The sequence below is a fragment of the Ciconia boyciana genome, chromosome 16 (assembly GCF_034638445.1).
Source record: "Ciconia boyciana chromosome 16, ASM3463844v1, whole genome shotgun sequence".
Classification (NCBI taxonomy): Eukaryota; Metazoa; Chordata; class Aves; order Ciconiiformes; family Ciconiidae; genus Ciconia; species Ciconia boyciana.
The window spans coordinates 14,797,354-14,814,391 of record NC_132949.1 but is presented as its reverse complement, the minus strand read 5'-3'; the positions used below and the strand labels follow the sequence as shown (position 1 = coordinate 14,814,391).

The following is a 17,038-nucleotide window of genomic DNA, read 5'->3' as shown; positions in this document are numbered from 1 at the left end:
GGGCATTGGGGGATGGGGGGCTGTGGGTGCTCTGGGGGAGGTATTGGGGGGCTCTCTGGGGGGCTGGGGAGGTATTGGGGGGCAGTGGGGGCTCTGGGGGGGCCATGGGGGCTGGGGGGCTGGGGAGGTATTGGGGGCTGTGCGGGGGCAGCGGTACTCGGGGGGCTAATGGGGGGTCTGTGGGGTCCTCACACCTTCTCCCCCGCCCCAGAGCTCTTCTACTCCATGACGGGGTCGCTGGGGAGTGACAGCATGGCCCCCCGGGGAGACCCCCCGCCAGCCCCCCTCAGCCCTGCGGTGAGTGGTGGGGGCCCTGGGGAGGGGAACTGGGGGTCCTGGGGGTGGGGAGCAGTGAGGGGGGGCATTGAGGGGTCCTGGGAGTGGGGGGATATCGGGGGACGACGACAGTGGGGGCTGCAGGAATGGGGGGCACTGGGGAGGGACATGGGGGCTGTGGGAGGGGTGACATTGGGGTTTGGGGTGCTCTCTCGTGGGGGGCAACATTGACCCCCCACCGCCCTGTGCTCCCCCCCCAGGGCAGCCCCCGGCGCCGGCCCCCCTCCCCCCACCGCTCTGCCCCGCCCGGTAAGTGCTGGGGGGTCCTCGAGGGGGGTGGGGGTGGGGAGGTTTCGGGGGGCACCCCGACACCTGGGTCCCCCTGGGGTGGAGGGCGTGGGGAGCGGGGGTCCCGTGATGCCCAGGTCCCCCTTGGGCGTGGGGGGTGTCCCCGGATGCCTGAGTCCTCTCTGGGGGTTTGGGGGGTGTCCCCCGATACCTGGGTCCCTTGGGGGGGGGGCAATTGGGGTCCCCGGATGCCTGGGTCCCCCCGGCGCTGACGCTGTCCCCAGGGCGGGGCCCCCCCTGGCGTGGGGGGGCGCGGGTGCGGGTGACGCTGGGGACGGTGACGGCGGCGCTGCCCCAGGAGGGGTGGCCCCCCCGGGGCTCCTATGACCACGTGTGGGGGGTGCCCTCCGGCGGCCACGCCCACCCCACCTGGGGCCACGCCCTGCCCATCCCCCACCTCAGGTACGTGCCCCACCCCCCCCATGTCCCCCATGTCCTTCACTGTGACCCCCGCGTCCCCCCGCATTGTGTCCCCTGTCTTTTCCCCCGTGTCCCCCACGTCCTTCTGTGCCCTCTCACGTCCCCGCGTCCCCCACACCGCGTCCCCCCGCGTCCCCCGCGTCCCCCGCGTCCCCCCGCGTCCCCGTGTCATCCCTGTGTCCCCCCCCATATCTTGTCCCCCAATCTGTCCCCGTGTTCCTGCCGTGCCCCCCCGTGTCCCTCTCTTCTCTGCCACCTGCATTGTCACTGTGGCCCTGTGTCCCCCACATCTGTCCTGCACCCCTCGTGTCTCCCCACATCGTGTCCCCATGTCACCCCACATCTCTCCCACATCCTGTCCCCCATGCCCCCCTTATCCTGTCCCCCCATGTCCCCTGTATCCCCCCGTCCCTCCATGTTCCCCGTGTCCCCTGGCCCCCCATGCCCTGTCCCCACCACGTCCCCCACTTGTCCGATCCGTGTCCCCTGTTACCTTGTTGTCCCCGCATCACCCCACGTCCCCTCTGTCCCCCCACCCCATCCCGCGTGTCCCCACGTCCCTTCGCAATGTGTCCCCTCCTTGTCCCCTCCTTGTCCCCCTCCTCGTCCCCTCCTTGTCCCCTCCACCTCTTGTGCCCTCGCCATCCCGCGTGTCCCCCATCTCCCCTTGCGCTGTGTCCCCGTCTTTGTCCCCCTCCTTGTCCCCTGTGCCCCCATCCCGCACGTCCCCTTGCACCGTGTCCCCCACGTCCCCCCACCCTGTCCCCCCTCCTTGTCCCCTGTGCCCCCCATCCCGCATGTCCCCCATCTCCCCTTGCATGCCGTGACCCCGCCCCCCCGCGGCCCCGCCCCGCTGACCCCGCCCCGGCCCCGCCCACAGGCTGTCGGCGGGGGGGGCGCAGGCGGGGCTGGGGCGGGGGGGGCCGGGGGGGCCCCTGGGGCAGCTCTCGCTCGCCCGCCTGGAGCTGCTGGAGGAGCTGCCGGGGGCGGAGCCGCACCGCCTGCAGGTGGGCGGGGCCTGGAGGGGCGGGGCTGAAGGGGCGGGGCCGGTGGGGGAGCCTGAATGCCCGCAAGCGGGTGGGACCAGGGTGTGGGTGGAGTTTGGCCAGGGTGGGTGGGGCCTGAGTTGAGGTGGGGTGGGGCCTGGTGGTGGGTGGGGCTGGGGTGGGGAGGGGTGGGGATCAAAACACAAAGGGGTGGAGTCGTGGTGGGGGCGTGGCTTTAGCTGGGGAGAGGGAGGTGCTGCCCTGCAGGGGGTGGGGCTCCTGGTGGGGGTGGGGCCAGGTGAGGGGCGTGGCCTCGACGACCGGGAGGAGCTATTGGGAGCTCACCCCCCTAGGGCTGTGCTTCAAGCTTGGGGGTGGGGCCACCTGCAGCCCCGCCCCTAACCCCGCCCCCAGGTGCTGCGGTTCCCGGCGGCGGCGGCCGGCCCCCCCCCGGCCCAGCCCTGCCTGCGCCTGCGCTACGGCCCCCGGCCCCCCGGCCCTGGGGACCCCCGGCACAGGTGAGTGGGGAGGGGGGCCCCAATGCCCCCCCCACACGGCCCGGGGGGGCCCCAACACCCCTGTGGGAGCGGGGAGGGCCCCGGGAGCAGGGGAGTGGAGGGGGTCCCCAGCCCACCCCCAAGGACCCCAACCCACTTGATTCCCCAGAAGCCTCTTACGTACCCCCCAGCCCCCAATTATTTTGTACCCCCAGGACCCCCCCCCCCTCAAATCCCCTGACTCCAGATTCCCCCCTGAGGTCTCCTCACCCCAGGGGCCCCCTGACCCCCCTCAGACCCCTCCAGGGCACCGCGACCCCCCAGGCCCCCGCGATGCCCAGTTCGCTCCCCCAACCCCCAGGGCCCCCAGGCCCCCCTGAGCCCGGTCGGCCCCCAGGCCCCCCGCCCCGGGAGCTGTCCCTGGAGCTGAGCCCCTTCGAGAGCGACCTGGACCTGGGGCTGATCGAGCGCCTCGGCCCCGCCCTCGCCTGCCTGAGTGGCCCCGCCCCCAGCCACGCCCCTGAGCGGGACACGCCCCCCAGCAAGGTAGGTGGGGGCACTGAGGGGTGAAGCTGCCCAGGGGCGGGGCTTGGGAGGTGGGGGTGGGGCTTGAAGGAAGGGTGGGGCTTCAGGGGAGGGGCTTGCATGAGGGGTGGAGGTTGGGTAGGGGTGGAGTTTCAAGTAGGTAAAGGTGTTTGATCTGGGGGTGGGGCTTAGACTGAGAGGTGGGGCTTAGGCTGGGGGTGGGGCTTGTTCCAAGGGGTGGGGCCTGGACTGGGAGCAGGGCTTATGCTGATGTCCTGGGGGGTGGGACTTGCCAGGGGGTGGGGCACTGTCAGTGTGGGGGTGGGGCTTAGGTGAGGGTGGAGCCTGCTCTGGGGCGGGGCTTAAGACAAGGAGGAGCTGGGGTGGCCATGGGCGGGGTTTGCCTGGGGGGCGCGGGGATTCCCATGGGGGGGGCGTGTCCTATTTGAGGGCAAGTCCTGATGTGGCCCCGCCCCTCAGGAGACGCAGTGGGCGTGGCCCAGCGTGCGGTGGGCGGCGCCGGGGGCGGTGCTACGGCTGCGGCTGCCCCGGGTGGACCTGCGCCCCCCCCCGGCCCGGGGACCCCCCCCCCACCTGCGCCCCGAGAGCCTCCGGCTGGAGCTGGGGGGGCCCCGCGGCAGGGGGACGCGGGGGGGGTGCTGGTCTGCACCCACCTGCTGGGTGAGCCACGGGGGGCCGAGGTGGCACCCATCCCCGGGGGGACACGGGGGGTCGGGTCTGTGGCCACCCCCTGGGTGATGTGGGGGGGCACAGGGGGGGTACGGGCTTGTGGCCAAGTCCTGGGTGACATGGGGGGACGTGGGGGGGGTCAGCCTTGCATCTGCCTCCTCGGGGACACGGGGGGGACACGGGGGGGTGCGGGCCTGCACCCATGTCCTGGGTGACACAGGGTGGGGGAACGACATGGGGGGACCAAGCCTGTGACCACCTGGGGAGCGGGATGTGGGGGGGGACCTGTGTCCCCTTCCTGGGTGGGTGACACGGGAGGGACGTGGGGTGACGTGCAGGGACCCGGGGGGGCTTGGGGGGACACAGCTGTGACAGCCCCCCGTCCCCCCGTCCCCCCAGTTGTCTACGAGGCCGAGGACATGGGGACCATCCCCTGCCTGCGCGTGGAGCCCGGCCCTGGCCTCGGTGGCACCCGCTGCCTGCCCACGTGAGCCTGGGGGGTCAGGGGGGGCACGAGTGGGTGCTGGGGGGTCAGGGTGGGCATGAATGAGTCCGGGGGTCACGCCTGGGCCCTTGGGGCACACTGGGGTCCCCTGGGGGGGCACCCACACACTTGGGTCCCCTGGGGGGGCACCTCTGGGTCCCTGGGGTACTCCTGGGTCCCCATTTTGGGGAGGGGGGTTACGTGGCTGCTGGGATCCTGGGGGGGGGTCTCCCCGGACGCCTCGGTCCCCGTGAGCCAAGCCGGACACCTGGGTCCCACAGGCTGGAGGTGACGGTGCCCAACCCCCCTCAGGGGCCCCCCGGACCCCCCACCCCCTTTTCTGCCCGGCGCAGCATCTATGAGAGCCACGAGGTGGGGTCACCCCGTGTCCCCCCTTGTCACGCACCCCCTCTCTGTCCTTGTGCCCCCCCCCCCCGAATCTTTGTTTCTTTTTCTCTTTCTTCTTATTTTACATGTTTTTGGGGGTTTTTGTTTTCTCTTTGGGGGTCCCTGTAGATTTGGGGGGGGGCTGGAAGGTGTGGGGGGTCGTGGTGGGGTTGTGTGGGTCCCTGGGGGTGTTGGGGGGGTTTGGGAGCCCTATGGGGTTTGGGGGCGGTGTCCTTGTGGGGACTTGGGGGCCTTGGGGCTGTGGGGTAGGGGGTTCCCTGGGGGGTTCAGAGGGTCCCTATGGGCTTTAGTGGGGTCCCTAGGGGGATTGGGGGGTTCCTGGGGGGTTGGGGGTCCTTGGGGGGTTTGGGGTCCTCAGGGGCTTTGTGGGGTTCCTGGGGGTTTTGGGGAGGGGCTTAGGGGCTCCCCATGAGGGTTGGGGGTCCCTGGGGGGTTGGGGACATCCTGGGGGAGTTGGGGGACCTTCAGGGGTTTCGGGGGGGAGGAGCCATGGGGGCACTGGGGGGCCCCTGTAGACCGGGACCCCCAGTCCCATGGCTGCCCCCCCCCCAGCTGGTGCTGCCGGGGACCCCCGAGGAGCTGGGGGCATTCGTGGGGGGCGCTGGGGGGCCCCTGCACCCTGCGCCTGACGCTGCCCCGCGCCCACCTGCGCCTGCGGCCCCGAGCTGGCCCAGCGCCTCTACAACAGGTGGGGGGCTGGGACCCCTCGGGGTGGTGGGGGGCACCCCTGGGTGCCCTGGACCCCTGGGACCCCTCAGGTGGGGGGGTCATGCCTGGGTCCCCCCAGAATCAGAGGTCCCAGATATCTGGGGTCCCCTCGGGTGAGGGGGGAGGTCACGCGTGGGTCCCCTGGGGTTGGGGTCCTGGACCCCAGGGTCCCCTCGCGTCGGGGGTCCCAGGTACCTGGGTCCCCTCGGGGGGGGGGGTCATGCCTGGGTCCCCCCAGCGTCAGGGGTCCCGGATCCCCCAGTCGGGGTGGGGGGGGGCACCCCTGGGTCCCCTGGGGTGGGGGGTCCCGGATGCCTGGGTCCCCTCGGGGTGGGGGGGTCACGCCTGGGTCCCCCGGGGCACCCTGGGTGCCCTGAGGTGGGGGGCCGGACGCCTGGGTCCCCCATAGCAGCTGATGTCCCCGTGTGCCCCCCGCCCCAGGATCAACAACGACCTCCTGCTGTGGGAACCCTCTAGCCCCGCCCCCTCCGAAGACCCCGCCCCTGCAGGAAGCCACGCCCCATCAGAAGGCCACACCTCTTTGGGAAGCCACACCCCCACACCAAGCCACGCCCATGGCACAGGCTCCGCCCCCCTAAGCTCTGACACCTTCAAGCCCTGCGAGTCGGCCTTCGGGATGGGTGAGTCTGGGGGGGGGGGGGGACACCCCCAAACCCCCCCAGACCCCCCCAAACCGGGGCCCCTGGGTCCCCCCTGCTTTTGGGGGGCACAGTGGGGCCCGGGCTGCTGGGTCCCCTTGGTTTTGGGGGGCACAGTGGGGCCTGGACACCTGGGTCCCCTTGGGTTTGGGGGTGCCGGGTCTGGGTCCCCACTGAGCCTCCCCCCCCCCCCCCAGACTCTGATGAGGAGGAGGAGGAGGACGAAGGCCCCGCGGTGACACCGGGGGACACGGGGGATGGGGGGGACGCCCCTCCCCCGCCCCAGAGCGGCGTCGCCATCCTCGTCACCGTCCTGTGGGGACGCGTCACCGCCGACTGCCACCCCACGGTGCGTGTGTGTGTCCCCTGGGCCACCCCCGTGTCCCCACAGGGTCCCTTGGGCCACCCCGGGGTCTTCCTTGGCTCCCTTGTGTCACCTTGGGGTCCCCAGGGGCACCCCAGGTCCCTCCCTGTCAGCCCTGTGTCACTTTGGGGTCCCCTGGGTCCCCACTGTGTCACCCTGGGGTCCTCCCTGTCCCTTTTGTGTCCCCAGGGCCGCTCCTGGGTCCTCCCTGTCCTTGCATCCCCTGGGTCCCCAGCGTGCCACCTTTTTGTCCCTTCTTGTCACCCCTGTGTCACTTTGGGGTCCCCAGGGCCACCCAGTGTCCTCCATGTCCCCACCTGGGTCCCCACTGTGTCACCCCGGGTCCCTCCCTGTCACCCTGGTGTCACTTGCGTGTCCCCTGGGTCCCCCCTTGCGTCACCCCAGGTCCTCCCCTGTCACTCCTGCATCGCTTGGGTGTCCCCTGGGTCCCCCCCGTGTCACCCTGGGATCCCCCCTGTCACCCCAGGGCCACCCTGCAACCCTCCCCGTCCCCCTTTGTGTCACTTGGGGGTCCCCTGGGTCCCCACTGTGTCACCCCAGCCCCCCCGGGGTCCCCCAGGACCCTCCCTGCCCCTCCCCATCACACCAGGACCCTCCCTGTGTCCCCCGTCACGTCCCCCTGGGATCCCCCTCGTCACCCTGGGGTCCCCCCGGGGGTCCTGTCCCCCGCCCCCGGCGACAGTGGGGTGTCCGTCCCCATCCCCCCAGGAGGGGGTTTGGGGGGGCCAGCTGGTGCTGGAGGTGGGGGAGGGGCAGCTCTGCGTCCTGCCCCGCCCGGGGGGACAGTGGGGACACGTCTGCGCCTGCGCCGAGGCCCGGCACATCGCCCTCTACCACGGTACGGGGGGGGACCCCCGAAATGGAGGGAGGGCACCCTCAAAATGGGGGGAGGCACCTTGAAATGGGGAGGGGGCCGAAATGGGGAGGGGCACCCCAAAATGGGGAGGGACCCCAAAATGGAGGGGACCCTCTGAAATGGGGGAGGGGGAGCCCTGGATGGCAAGGGGACACCCTGAAGTGGGGAGGGGGCAGCCTAAAATGGGGGCACCCCAAAATGGAGAGACCCCAACATGGGGGGGGCTTTGGGGACACTGGGGTGTCACCGTGGCCCCTTATGAGCCCATGGGGGGGTCATTGGGGGGGCTGGGTTGGGGGGTCCCTGGGTTTGGGGGGTTGCAGGGGTCTCTGGCTCTGGGGGGACCTGGGGGGAATGGGGGTCCCAGGGGGGTCCCGGGTTTTGGGGGAGGTCATGGGGAAAATGAGGGTCCCGGGGGGTCCCTGGTTTTGGGGGGTGTCCCACAGGAGGGTTCCTGGTTTTGGGGGGCTCCCTGGTTTGGGGGGTATGGGAGGAAAATGGGGGTCCCGGGGGTCCCTGGTTCTGGGGGAATCCAGAGGGGCCCATGGTTTTTGGGGTGTCCCACAGGGTCCCTGGTTTGGGGGGTTCGGGGGGGACAGGGTGGTCAGGAGGTCTCTGGGTTTGGGGGGGGTGTCTGGGGGTCCCCAAGAGGGGCCCCCCCCCTCCCACTCTGCCCCCCTCCCTGCAGGGTCGGTGCCGGAGGAGGTGGGGGAGGGGCTGGAGGTGCCGGGGAGGGGGGCCGCCCCCCCCGCTGTGCCCCACCCTGCTGCCCTGGGAGGAGCCCGTGCCCCCCGGGGCACCCACGCCCCCGAATGCTGGCCCTCGCCTTGGGGAGCACCCTGCACCCCACAACAACGTCAAGGTGGGGACGGGGGGGTGCAGGGGACGCGGGGGGGGGGGGACGTGGGGAGATGGGGGGCCAGGGGACAAGGGGGCACAAGGGACTGGGGGTGGGGGACATGGGGGGAGCATGGTGGGGACATGGGGGGGAGCACGGTGGGGACAGGGGAGGTGGGGTTGGGGGACACAGGGAGGGACGTGGGGACAGGGACGTGGGGGGGCCATGGGGCACAGGGGACGTGGGGGGACGGGGACGGACAGGAGGGACATCGGGGACAACGGGGGGACGTGAAGGACGTGGGGGGGACACGGGGGCCGTGGGGAGGCGACGGGGGCTGAGGGGTGGGGGACGCGCGGGGGGACGGGGGTGACGCCGTGTCCCCCCCAGGAGTTCGTGGTGACGGTGGCCCTGGAGGGGCGATGCTGCGGCACCGCCCCGACCCCCGGGCAGCGCTGGTACAGCCAGGTATGGGGGGGGGATTTGGGGGCCCGGGTGGGGGTCCCCACTTGGGGACATTTGGGGTCCCCGGTTTTGGGTTCCTTGGTTTCGAGGGTCCCCAGTTGGGGGGGGTATTTGGGGTCCCCATTTTGGGGTCCCCATTTTGGGGGGGGAGCATTTGGGGTCCCTAGTTTTGGGGGGGGCATTCGGGGTACCCCGTTTGGGAGTCCCTCTTTGGGGGGGACAGGGTGGGGGGGCGTTCAGGGTGCTGGGTTTTGGGGTCCCCGGTTGGGGGTGGCATTTTGGGGTCCCCGGTTTTGGGGTCCTTAGTTTGGGGGTCCCCGGTTTTGGGGGGCATTGGGGGTCCCCAGTTTGGGGGGCAGGTTGAGAAGGGGTGTTTTGGGGTGCTGGGTTTTGGGGTCCTGCTTTGGGGTCCCCAGTTAAGGGGGGTGTTTAGGGGTCCCTGGTTTTGGGGGGGAAATTTTGGGGTGCCCAGTTTGGGGGGCAGATGGGGGTGTTTGGAGGTGTCTGGTGTTGGGGTTCTCGATCTGGGGGTCCCCAGTTGGTGGGAGACATTTGGGGACCCCTGCGTTTGGGGGGTTTGGGGTCCCTGGTTTGGGGGGTTTGGGGGAGGGGTTTGGGGTCCCCGGTGTGTGTGGGGGGGCATTTGGGGGCTGCCCCTTTGGGGTGCCTGCTTTGGGGTGCTGTTTCGGGGTGCATCGGCAGGGGGCCGTTTGGGGCTACTGGTTTGCGGGGGGGGGGTGGGGGGGCATTTCGGGGTGCCTCGTTTTGGGGTGCCTCTTTGAGCCCCAAGTTGGGGGGTGCCATTTTTGGGGTGCCATTAGCAGATGCTTCGCTGGGCTGCCCGGTTTTGGGGTGCTGGCTTTTGGGGGTGCCATTTTGCAGGGCTTCTTTTGGGGTACCTGGTTTTGGGGGGCCATTTGGGGGGCCGGTTTTGGGGGACACCCCACCTCCCCCCCCAGTTTCGGGGTCCCCACCTGTCCCCTCCCCCAGCTGCTGGCCCTGCTGGCCGTGGAGGACGAGCCGGTTTTGGGGTACACGGCACCCACCCCCCTCACCCAGCTGCACCTGCACCTCTGCCGCTGCGCCCTCGACTACAGGTCCCTGGGGGGCGGGGGGCACCCCGATATGTGGGTCCTTTGGGTGGGGGGGGCACCCCAATATATGGGTCCTTTGGGTGGGGGCACCCAGACAACTGGGTCCCCTGGGGGGGGCACCCCAACATAATATGGGTCCCTTGGGTGGGGGCACCCAGATGGCTGGGTCCCTTGGGGGCACCCCGATATGTGGGTCCCTTGGGTGGGGGCCACCCAGATGGCTGGGTCCCTTGGGGGGCACCCCGATATGTGGGTCCCTTGGGTGGGGGGCACCCCAATATATGGGTCCCTTGGGTAGGGGGCACCCAGACAGCTGGGTCCCCTGGGGGGCACCCCAACATAATATGGGTCCCTTGGGTGGGGGGCACCCCGATATGTGGGTCCCTTGGGTGGGGGGCACCCAGACAGCTGGGTCCCTTGGGGGGCACCCTGATATGTGGGTCCCTTGGGTGGGGGGCACCCCAATATGGGTCCCTTGGGTGGGGGCACCCAGACAGCTGGGTCCCCTGGGGGCACCCCAACATAATATGGGTCCCTTGGGTGGGGGTACCCCGATATGTGGGTCCCTTGGGTGGGGGCACCCCAATATATGGGTCCCTTGGGTGGGGGCACCCAGACAGCTGGGTCCCCTGGGGGGCACCCCAACATAATATGGGTCCCTTGGGTGGGGGCACCTGGATGCTGGGGTCCTTTGGGTGGGGGCACCCCGATATGTGGGTCCCTTGGGTGGGGGTCAGCCAGACACCGGGGTCCTTGGGGGGGGTTCCCGGATGCCGGGGTCCCCCTGACGCCCCCTCCCCCCAGGCCGCCGCCCCTCCCCCTGCGCGTCCTGGTCACCGCCGAGACCCTCAGCGTCACCAGCACCATCGTCACCGACACCGCCGTCTTCCTGCTCCGGTGGGGACACCCAGGCGTCGGGGGTGGGGGGCACCCAAGGTGTCTGGGGGGCACCCAAAGCATCTGGGGGGCACCCAAAGCATCTGGGGGGCACCCAAGGCGTCTGGGCTGACCCCCCCCCGGTGTCACCCCCAGGCTCATGGTGGACGACGGCGCCGTCTTCCTCACCGACCGCTGGCACGGGGACAGCCTCGACCTGCAGCGAGGTACGCGGCACCCGCGGCACCCCCAGGGTCCCCCCCCACGTCCCCCCCAGGGTCCCCCCCAGGGTCCCCCCACGTCACCCCCAGGGTCCCCCCAGGGTCCCCCGCCTCCCCGCTGCCACCCCTGCCCTCCCCCCCCCCTCAAGTCCCTGCTGTCACCCCCTGCCCCCCTCCCCACTGTCACCCAGCGGGTCCCTTGGGTCCCCCCGTGTCACCCCCGTGTCACCCCCGCGTCACCCCCGTGTCACCCCCTGAGACCCCAGGGTGGGGGCTCAGGCGCCCGGGCCCCCAGATTACGTCTGCGTCTTGGACGTCGACTTCTTGGAGCTGCTGGTCACCACCTGGAAGGGCAACGACGAGGGGCAGAGCCCGGTCAGTGGGGGGCAGCCGTGGGGCAGAGGGGGCTGTGGGGCTGAGAGGCGGCTGGGGGGCAGAGGGGGGCAGAGGGGGAGCTATGGGGCAGAGGAGTGCTGTGGGGCACGGAGGGTGGGCCGGGGTCTGTGAGGTGCCGTGGGGTGCAGGAGGATGCCATGGGGCAGAGAGGGAGGCTGTGGGGCAGAGGAGAGTGCCAGAGGGCAGAGGAGTGCCGTGGGGCAGCTGCGGGGCAGAAGGGGAGCTGTGGGGCAGAGGGGGCCGTGGTGCAGCTGTGGGGCAGAGGGGTGCGCCGGGGTCTATGAAGTGCCATGGGGTGCAGGGGGAGGCTGTGGGGCAGCAGGGGTTGCTATGGGGCAGAAGGGGGTGGCAGAGGGCAGAGGGGTGCCGTGGGGCAGCTGTGGGGCAGAGGGGTGGGCCAGGGTCTGTGAGGTGCCATGGGGTGCAGGGGAGGCTGTGGGGCAACAGGGGTTGCTATGGGGCAGAAGGGGGTGGCAGAGGGCAGAGGGGTGCCGTGGGGCAGCTGTGGGGCAGAGGGGGTGGGCCAGGGTCTGTGAGGTGCCATGGGGTGCAGGGGGAGACTGTGGGGCAGAGGAGGGTGCTATGGGGCAGAGGATTGTCCATGGGGCAGAGATGGGTGCTGTGGGGTAGAGGGAACTGCTGTAGAGCACGTGCGGTTCAGTGGGGCAGAGGGGGCTCCATGGGGCAGAGGGGTGCCATGGGGGGCTGTGGGTCGCCGTGGGGCAGCTCCACCCGCCTCCCCCAGCCCTGCCCGCGGGAGTAGCTGCGCCTGGCGCCCGCCCGCCTGCGCGCCCGCACCTGCCCCGACAGCGCCGCCGCCATCGCCCGCCTCCTGCGGCACCTCGGCGGCCCCACGGCGCGACCCACGGACAGCCCCACCGCCAGCCCCATGGCCGGCCCCACCGCCGGCCCCACGGCCGGCCCTGTTTCATCTCATGGGGACAGCCAGGTGGGTGTGGGGGGGACCTGGGGACACTGTGGGGACCCCCCGTGCCCCACTGTGACCCCCAAGTGGATCTACAGGGGGATGTGGGGACCCTTGTTGCTTCACAGCAACCCCCAAGTGGGTCTGGGGGGGACATGGGGAACCCGTGGGGACCCATAGTGCCCCCCAAGTGGGCTTGGGGGGGCATATGGGGAACCCGTGGTGCCCCACAGTGATCCCTAAGTGGGCTTGGGGGGCATATGGGGAACCCGTGGTGCCCCACAGTGACCCCTAAGTGGGTTTGGGGGGCATATGGGGAGCCTGTGGTGCCCCACAGTGACCCCTAAGTGGGTGTGGGGAGACATAGGGCACCCATAAGACCCACAGTGCCCCCCAAGTGGGTCTTGAGGGGGGGAACATAGGGACCCCACCGTGACCCCCAAGATTCTTGGGGTGCTTGGGATGTTATGGGGCAGGGGAGGTGCCGTGGGGTGCTGGGGGTTGCTCAGTGCCCCATAGCTGTGCCCCCCCTCCCCCCACCCCAGGTCCCCCCCACCCCCCACGGCCCCCCCACGGCCACCATCAACCAGCAGGACCTGACGGACGCCCTCCGTGACGCCCCACGGCCGCCCCACGGCGCCCCACAGCCCCCCGGTCCTGCCCGGGGGGGGGGGCTGGGGGGGTGATGTGGGTCCTGGGGGGTCAGTTATGGGTCTGGGGGGCAGATGTGGGTCCCGGGGAGCAGTTAGGGGTTTGGGGGCAGAGAGGGCTGTAGCGTTGGTAGTTATGGGGCTGGGTGGGGTGATGGGGGTCTTGGGGGGCAGTTATGGGGCTGGGGGAGGGAGGATGTGGGTCCTGGGGGGTCAGTTATGGATTGGGGGGCAGATGTGGGTCTTAGGAGGTGATGTGGGTCCAGGGGGGCAAATGTGGGGCAGGTGTGGGTCTGGGGGGCCAGTTATGGGTCTGGGGGGCCAGTTATGGGTCAGGGGGCAGGTGTGGGTCTGGGGGGGGGCAGTTATGGGTCAGGGGGCAGCTGCTGGCACCGCCATGGGGCTGACCCCCCGCCTGCCCCCGCAGCCGAGGCCCCCCCGCCCCCCGGTCTCCATGTACCTGTTCCCGGGCGAGGGGGCCCCGGCCCCACGGCGGCCCCACGGCGGCTCCCCCGCCCCGAGCCCCCGGGGGCAGCGACAGCCCCGACCCCGACGGCTTCTGCATCCTCGAGGCCCCCACCCCCCCAGCCCCGTGAGTCCTGGGGGCAGGGTGGGCCGGGGGTCCCTGGGTGCTGGGGGTGCGGGGGTCCCTGGGGGTGATTGGGTGCCGGGGTCCCTGGGTGGGGGGCAGGGTGAGCCGGGTCCCCGGGGGGGGGGTGTCAGGGTGGGCTGGGTGTCCCTGGGGGGGCAGGGTGGGCTTGGGGTCCCTGGGTGCTGGGGGTGCGGGGGGTCCTTGGGGGCGGGGGGTGTTCAGACACCGGGGTCCCTGGGGGTTCTTGGGGCCGGGTCCCCTGGTGGGGGGTCAGGGTGGGCCGGGGTCCCTGAGGGGGGTCAGGGTGGGCCGGGTCCCCTGGTGGGGGGGTCGGGGTCAGGATGGGCCGGGGTCCCTGAGGGGGGGTCAGGGTGGGCCGGGGGTCCCCTGGTGGGGGGTCAGGGTGGGCCGGGGGTCCCTGGGGGGTCCCTGAGGGGGGGGGGTCAGGGTGGGCCGGGGTCCCCTGGTGGGGGGTCAGGGTGGGCCGGGGGTCCCTGAGGGGGTCCCTGAGGGGGGGGTCAGGGTGGGCCGGGTCCCCTGGTGGGGGAGGGGGTCAGGGTGGGCCGGGGGTCCCTGAGGGGGGGTCAGGGTGGGCCGGGGGTCCCTGGGGGGTCAGGGTGGTCCGGGTCCCCTGGTGGTGGGGGGGGTCAGGGTGGGCCGGGGGTCCCCTGGTGGGGGGTCAGGGTGGGCCGGGGGTCCCTGGGGGGTCAGGGTGGGCCGGGTCCCCTGAGGGGGGGTCAGGGTGGGCCGGGGGTCCCTGGGTGCGCGTGGGGGTGAGGGTGGGCCCCGGACGTGGCTGCCCCCCCCCAGGGCGCCGTGGGGACGCCGCGGGTGCGCTGGCTGGCCCCGGGGCCCCTGCGGGTGCGGGAGGGGCACTTCGGGCCCCCCCGGGGGGAGCGGGACCGGCTGCGCCCCCCGGGGCCTCCCCCCCCCCCGCAGCCGCCTGCTGCTGCGCGACGTCTGCCTGCAGTGGCAGCTCTACGGGGGGCGGGACTTCGGGCCCGGCCCCGCCCACACCACCCGGTGAGACACGCCCCCTCTGGGCGGGGCTCCGGGGAGGGGCAGGGCTAAAGGGTGGGGGAGTGGGGGGTGGGGTGGGGGTGGAGCCTGGGGTGGGTGGGGCTAAAGCACAGGTCACGCCCCTAGTGGGGAACGTGGGTGGGTGGGGCTGGGGAGGGGTGGGGCCAGAGGGGGTGGGGTGAGGGGGCAAGCCCTGCCCCTTTGTGGGAGGTGGGGCTTAGGAGGGGTGGGGCTACTCTGCAGGCCACGCCCCTTGTGAGAGGTGGTGCATGGGGCTGGAGGTGGGTGGGATTTTGGGAGGGGGTGGGGTTAGGAAATGGGTGGGGCTGGAGAGGGGCGGGACTAAGGCTCAAGCCCTGCCCCCTTGTGAGAGGTGGGGCTTGGGGGTGGGGCTAAAGCACAGGCCACGCCCTCTCTGGGAGGGGAAACTGGATGGGTTGGGGAGTGGGTGGGGCTTTGAAGGGTGGGTGGGACATAGGGAGTGGGTAGGGCTGTGGAGTGGGTGGGGCTGAGGTGTGAGCCCTGCCCCCTTGTGGGAGGTGGGGCTTAGGAGGGGGTGGGGCTAAAATACAGACCACACCCCCCCGTGGGAGGGGAAACTGGATGGGCTGGGGAGTGGGTGGGGATGGGAAGTGGGCGGTGCTTGGGGAGTAGGTGGGCGGAGCGTAAGGGTGTGGCTGAGGTTCAGGGCCCACCCCCTTGTAGGAGGCAAAATGGGGCGTGGCTTGGGGGAGTGGGTGGGGCTTAGAACAGGTGGGCCTTGCAGTGGGCGGGGCTAATGCACAGGCCACGCCTGTTGGCAGGGTGTGGAATGGGTGGGGCTATGAGGGTGGGTGGGGTTTGTGTGGGCGGGGTTATGGCACAGGCCACGCCCACTGTGGCAGCCATAGCAGCTCGGGGTGGGGTGGTAGGCGTGGCTAGTGGGACGGGCCACCTGTGACCCCACCCCCTTCAGGCCCCGCCGTGGAGGCCACGCCCCCTCAGGCACCGCCCCCTCAGGCCCCGCCCAGTCCCGGTGGCGCAGCCGGGGGGGCCCCGGGCGGCAGCAGGAGCTGCTGATGGAGCTGCACCTCGGCAAGGTGGGGGGGCCGGGGGGGCCTGGGGGGGCATCCAGCAGGGTTAGTGGGGTCCTGGGGGGGGCCTGGGGGTCCTGGGGGGTCCTGGGAGGGTAACGGGGGCCTGGGGGGGGCCTGGGGGGCTGTAATGGCGTCCTGGGGAGGTAACAGGGTTCTGGGGGGGTTGGAGGGGGTCCGGGGGGTAATGGGGTCCTGGAGGGGACCTTGGGGGGCTTCTGGGGGGCAATGGGGTCCGGGGGGCCTGAGGAGACGTCTGGGGGTGGGTAATGGGGTGCAGGGGGGTCTGGGGGGTCCTGGTGAAGACAGTGGGGTCTTTGGGGGTCATGGGGGTACCAGGGGTGGGGGGGCACAGTCAGGGTCCTGGGGGTCTAGAGGGGGCTGGGGGGTCCCAGGGGTTAATGGGGGTTGAGGAGCTGGGGGGGGGCAGGATAAGGGGCTGGGGGGGCACTGGGGGTCTTGGGGGCTGCAGGGAGGTAAAGGGGGCTGGAGAGTCCTGGGGGGGGCAGTGGGGGTCTGGGGGGCAATGGGGGTCCCGGGGGTGGATAACGGGGGGCAACGGGGGTCAGTGCCACCGTGCCCCCCGCAGGTGAGCGTGCAGCACGAGAGCTACGAGGCGGCGGCCGTGGGGCAGCCGTGGGGCGGCCGGGGGCGGCCGTGGGGCCGGGGAGCGGCCCACCGCCCGCCTGGTGCTGCTGGTGCAGGAGCTGGAGGTGCGGGACCGGCTGGGGGCTCCAGCGCCCCCTTCCTCTGCCGCCACCCCCGGGGGCCCCCAGCCCCCACGGTACGGGACCCCGTGTCTGACCCCCCATTTCCATGAGCCTCATGTCTGACCCCCATTTTTGAGACCCCCATTTCTGACCCCTCCATGTCTGACCCCCACTTTTGTCCCCCCCATGTCTGTCCCCCATGTCTGTCCCCCATTTCTGACCCCCCCATTTTTGAGACCCCCATGTCTGACCCCCCATTTGTCACCCCTATTTCTGACCCCCATTTTTGTCACCCCATTTTATGACCCCCCTTTGACCCCCGTTTCTGACCCCCACTTGTATCTCCCTACTTCTGAGCCCCCGTCTCTGACCCCGTGTCTGCCCCCCACTTCTGAGCCCCACATTTCCAACCCCACCTATGACCCCCCTGCCCCCCATCTCTGCCCCCTTTCTGCCCTGTGCCTGACCCCCTCTGTGCCCCCAGCTGTGGGTGAAGGCCCTGCGGGTGCTCCCCCACCCCCCCCCCCGGGGGGTCCCCGAGTGCTGCCTGCGGGTGGCCCTGACACCCCTGCGCCTCCACGTCGACCAGGTGGGGTCAGGGTGCCCCTGGGGGCTGAGGGTGCCCCTGGGGGGCAGGGTGCTCCATGGGGGGCTGGGTCCTCCTGGGGGGTCAGGGTGCTCCATGGGGGGCTGAGGGTGCCCCTGGGGGGTCAGGGTGCTCCATGGGGGCTGGGTCCTCCTGGGGGGTTTGAGGGTGCCCCTGGGGGGCAGGGTGCTCCATGGGGGGCTGGGTCCTCCTGGGGGGTCAGGGTGCCCCTGGGGGGCCTGAGGGTGCCCCTGGGGAGTCAGGGTGCTCCATGGGGGCCTGAGGGTGCCCCATGGGGCATCTGGGTGCTCCATGGGGGAGTCAGGGTGCCCCTGGGGGCCTGAGGGTGC

At 71.6% G+C, this 17,038-nt stretch overlaps 1 protein-coding gene and 3 long non-coding RNA genes across 7 annotated transcripts; all 4 read left to right on the top strand.

Annotated features, from left to right (window-relative positions):
* The first annotated feature begins 280 nt into the window (after window positions 1-280).
* On the top strand, window positions 281-2,541 carry LOC140660505 (uncharacterized). The gene is made up of 5 exons (XR_012045420.1): window positions 281-297; window positions 537-585; window positions 849-1,026; window positions 1,925-2,051; window positions 2,445-2,541. It is a non-coding gene; the product is annotated as an uncharacterized lncRNA (long non-coding RNA).
* A 390-nt stretch (window positions 2,542-2,931) lies between these two features.
* Window positions 2,932-4,547, top strand: LOC140660424 (uncharacterized). The gene is made up of 4 exons (XR_012045404.1): window positions 2,932-3,073; window positions 3,533-3,733; window positions 4,142-4,229; window positions 4,508-4,547. It is a non-coding gene; the product is annotated as an uncharacterized lncRNA (long non-coding RNA).
* Window positions 4,548-5,237: 690 nt separating this feature from the next.
* LOC140660292 (autophagy-related protein 2 homolog A-like) lies at window positions 5,238-13,226 on the top strand. Of its 4 annotated transcripts, none has more exons than XM_072881006.1 (13): window positions 5,238-5,322; window positions 5,784-5,983; window positions 6,199-6,350; window positions 7,095-7,224; window positions 7,931-8,104; window positions 8,471-8,548; window positions 9,536-9,642; window positions 10,444-10,536; window positions 10,672-10,742; window positions 11,032-11,111; window positions 11,878-12,081; window positions 12,603-12,711; window positions 13,135-13,226. In XM_072881006.1, the coding sequence occupies exons 2-12, from the start codon at window positions 5,980-5,982 to the stop codon at window positions 12,671-12,673; spliced, it is 1,164 nt and encodes a 387-aa protein (XP_072737107.1). In that variant the 5' UTR covers window positions 5,238-5,322; window positions 5,784-5,979; the 3' UTR covers window positions 12,674-12,711; window positions 13,135-13,226. The 4 variants fall into 4 exon arrangements, with proteins under 4 accessions (XP_072737107.1, XP_072737106.1, XP_072737109.1 ...); XM_072881005.1 differs by having other exon boundaries at window positions 11,821-12,081; XM_072881008.1 differs by lacking the exons at window positions 12,603-12,711; window positions 13,135-13,226 and having other exon boundaries at window positions 11,878-12,028.
* Window positions 13,227-14,104: 878 nt separating this feature from the next.
* Window positions 14,105-16,141, top strand: LOC140660465 (uncharacterized). Its single transcript, XR_012045413.1, has 3 exons — window positions 14,105-14,322; window positions 15,275-15,398; window positions 15,982-16,141. It is a non-coding gene; the product is annotated as an uncharacterized lncRNA (long non-coding RNA).
* Window positions 16,142-17,038: the final 897 nt, after the last annotated feature.

What these genes read in the sequence shown, in the direction of transcription:
- LOC140660292 (XM_072881005.1), top strand. An exon ending in ACCGCCGTCTTCCTGCTCCG is followed by an intron (nt 10,537 to 10,671) that starts GTGGGGACACCC and finishes TGTCACCCCCAG; the next exon opens with GCTCATGGTGGACGACGGCG. An exon ending in CATCTCATGGGGACAGCCAG is followed by an intron (nt 12,082 to 12,602) that starts GTGGGTGTGGGG and finishes CCCCCACCCCAG; the next exon opens with GTCCCCCCCACCCCCCACGG.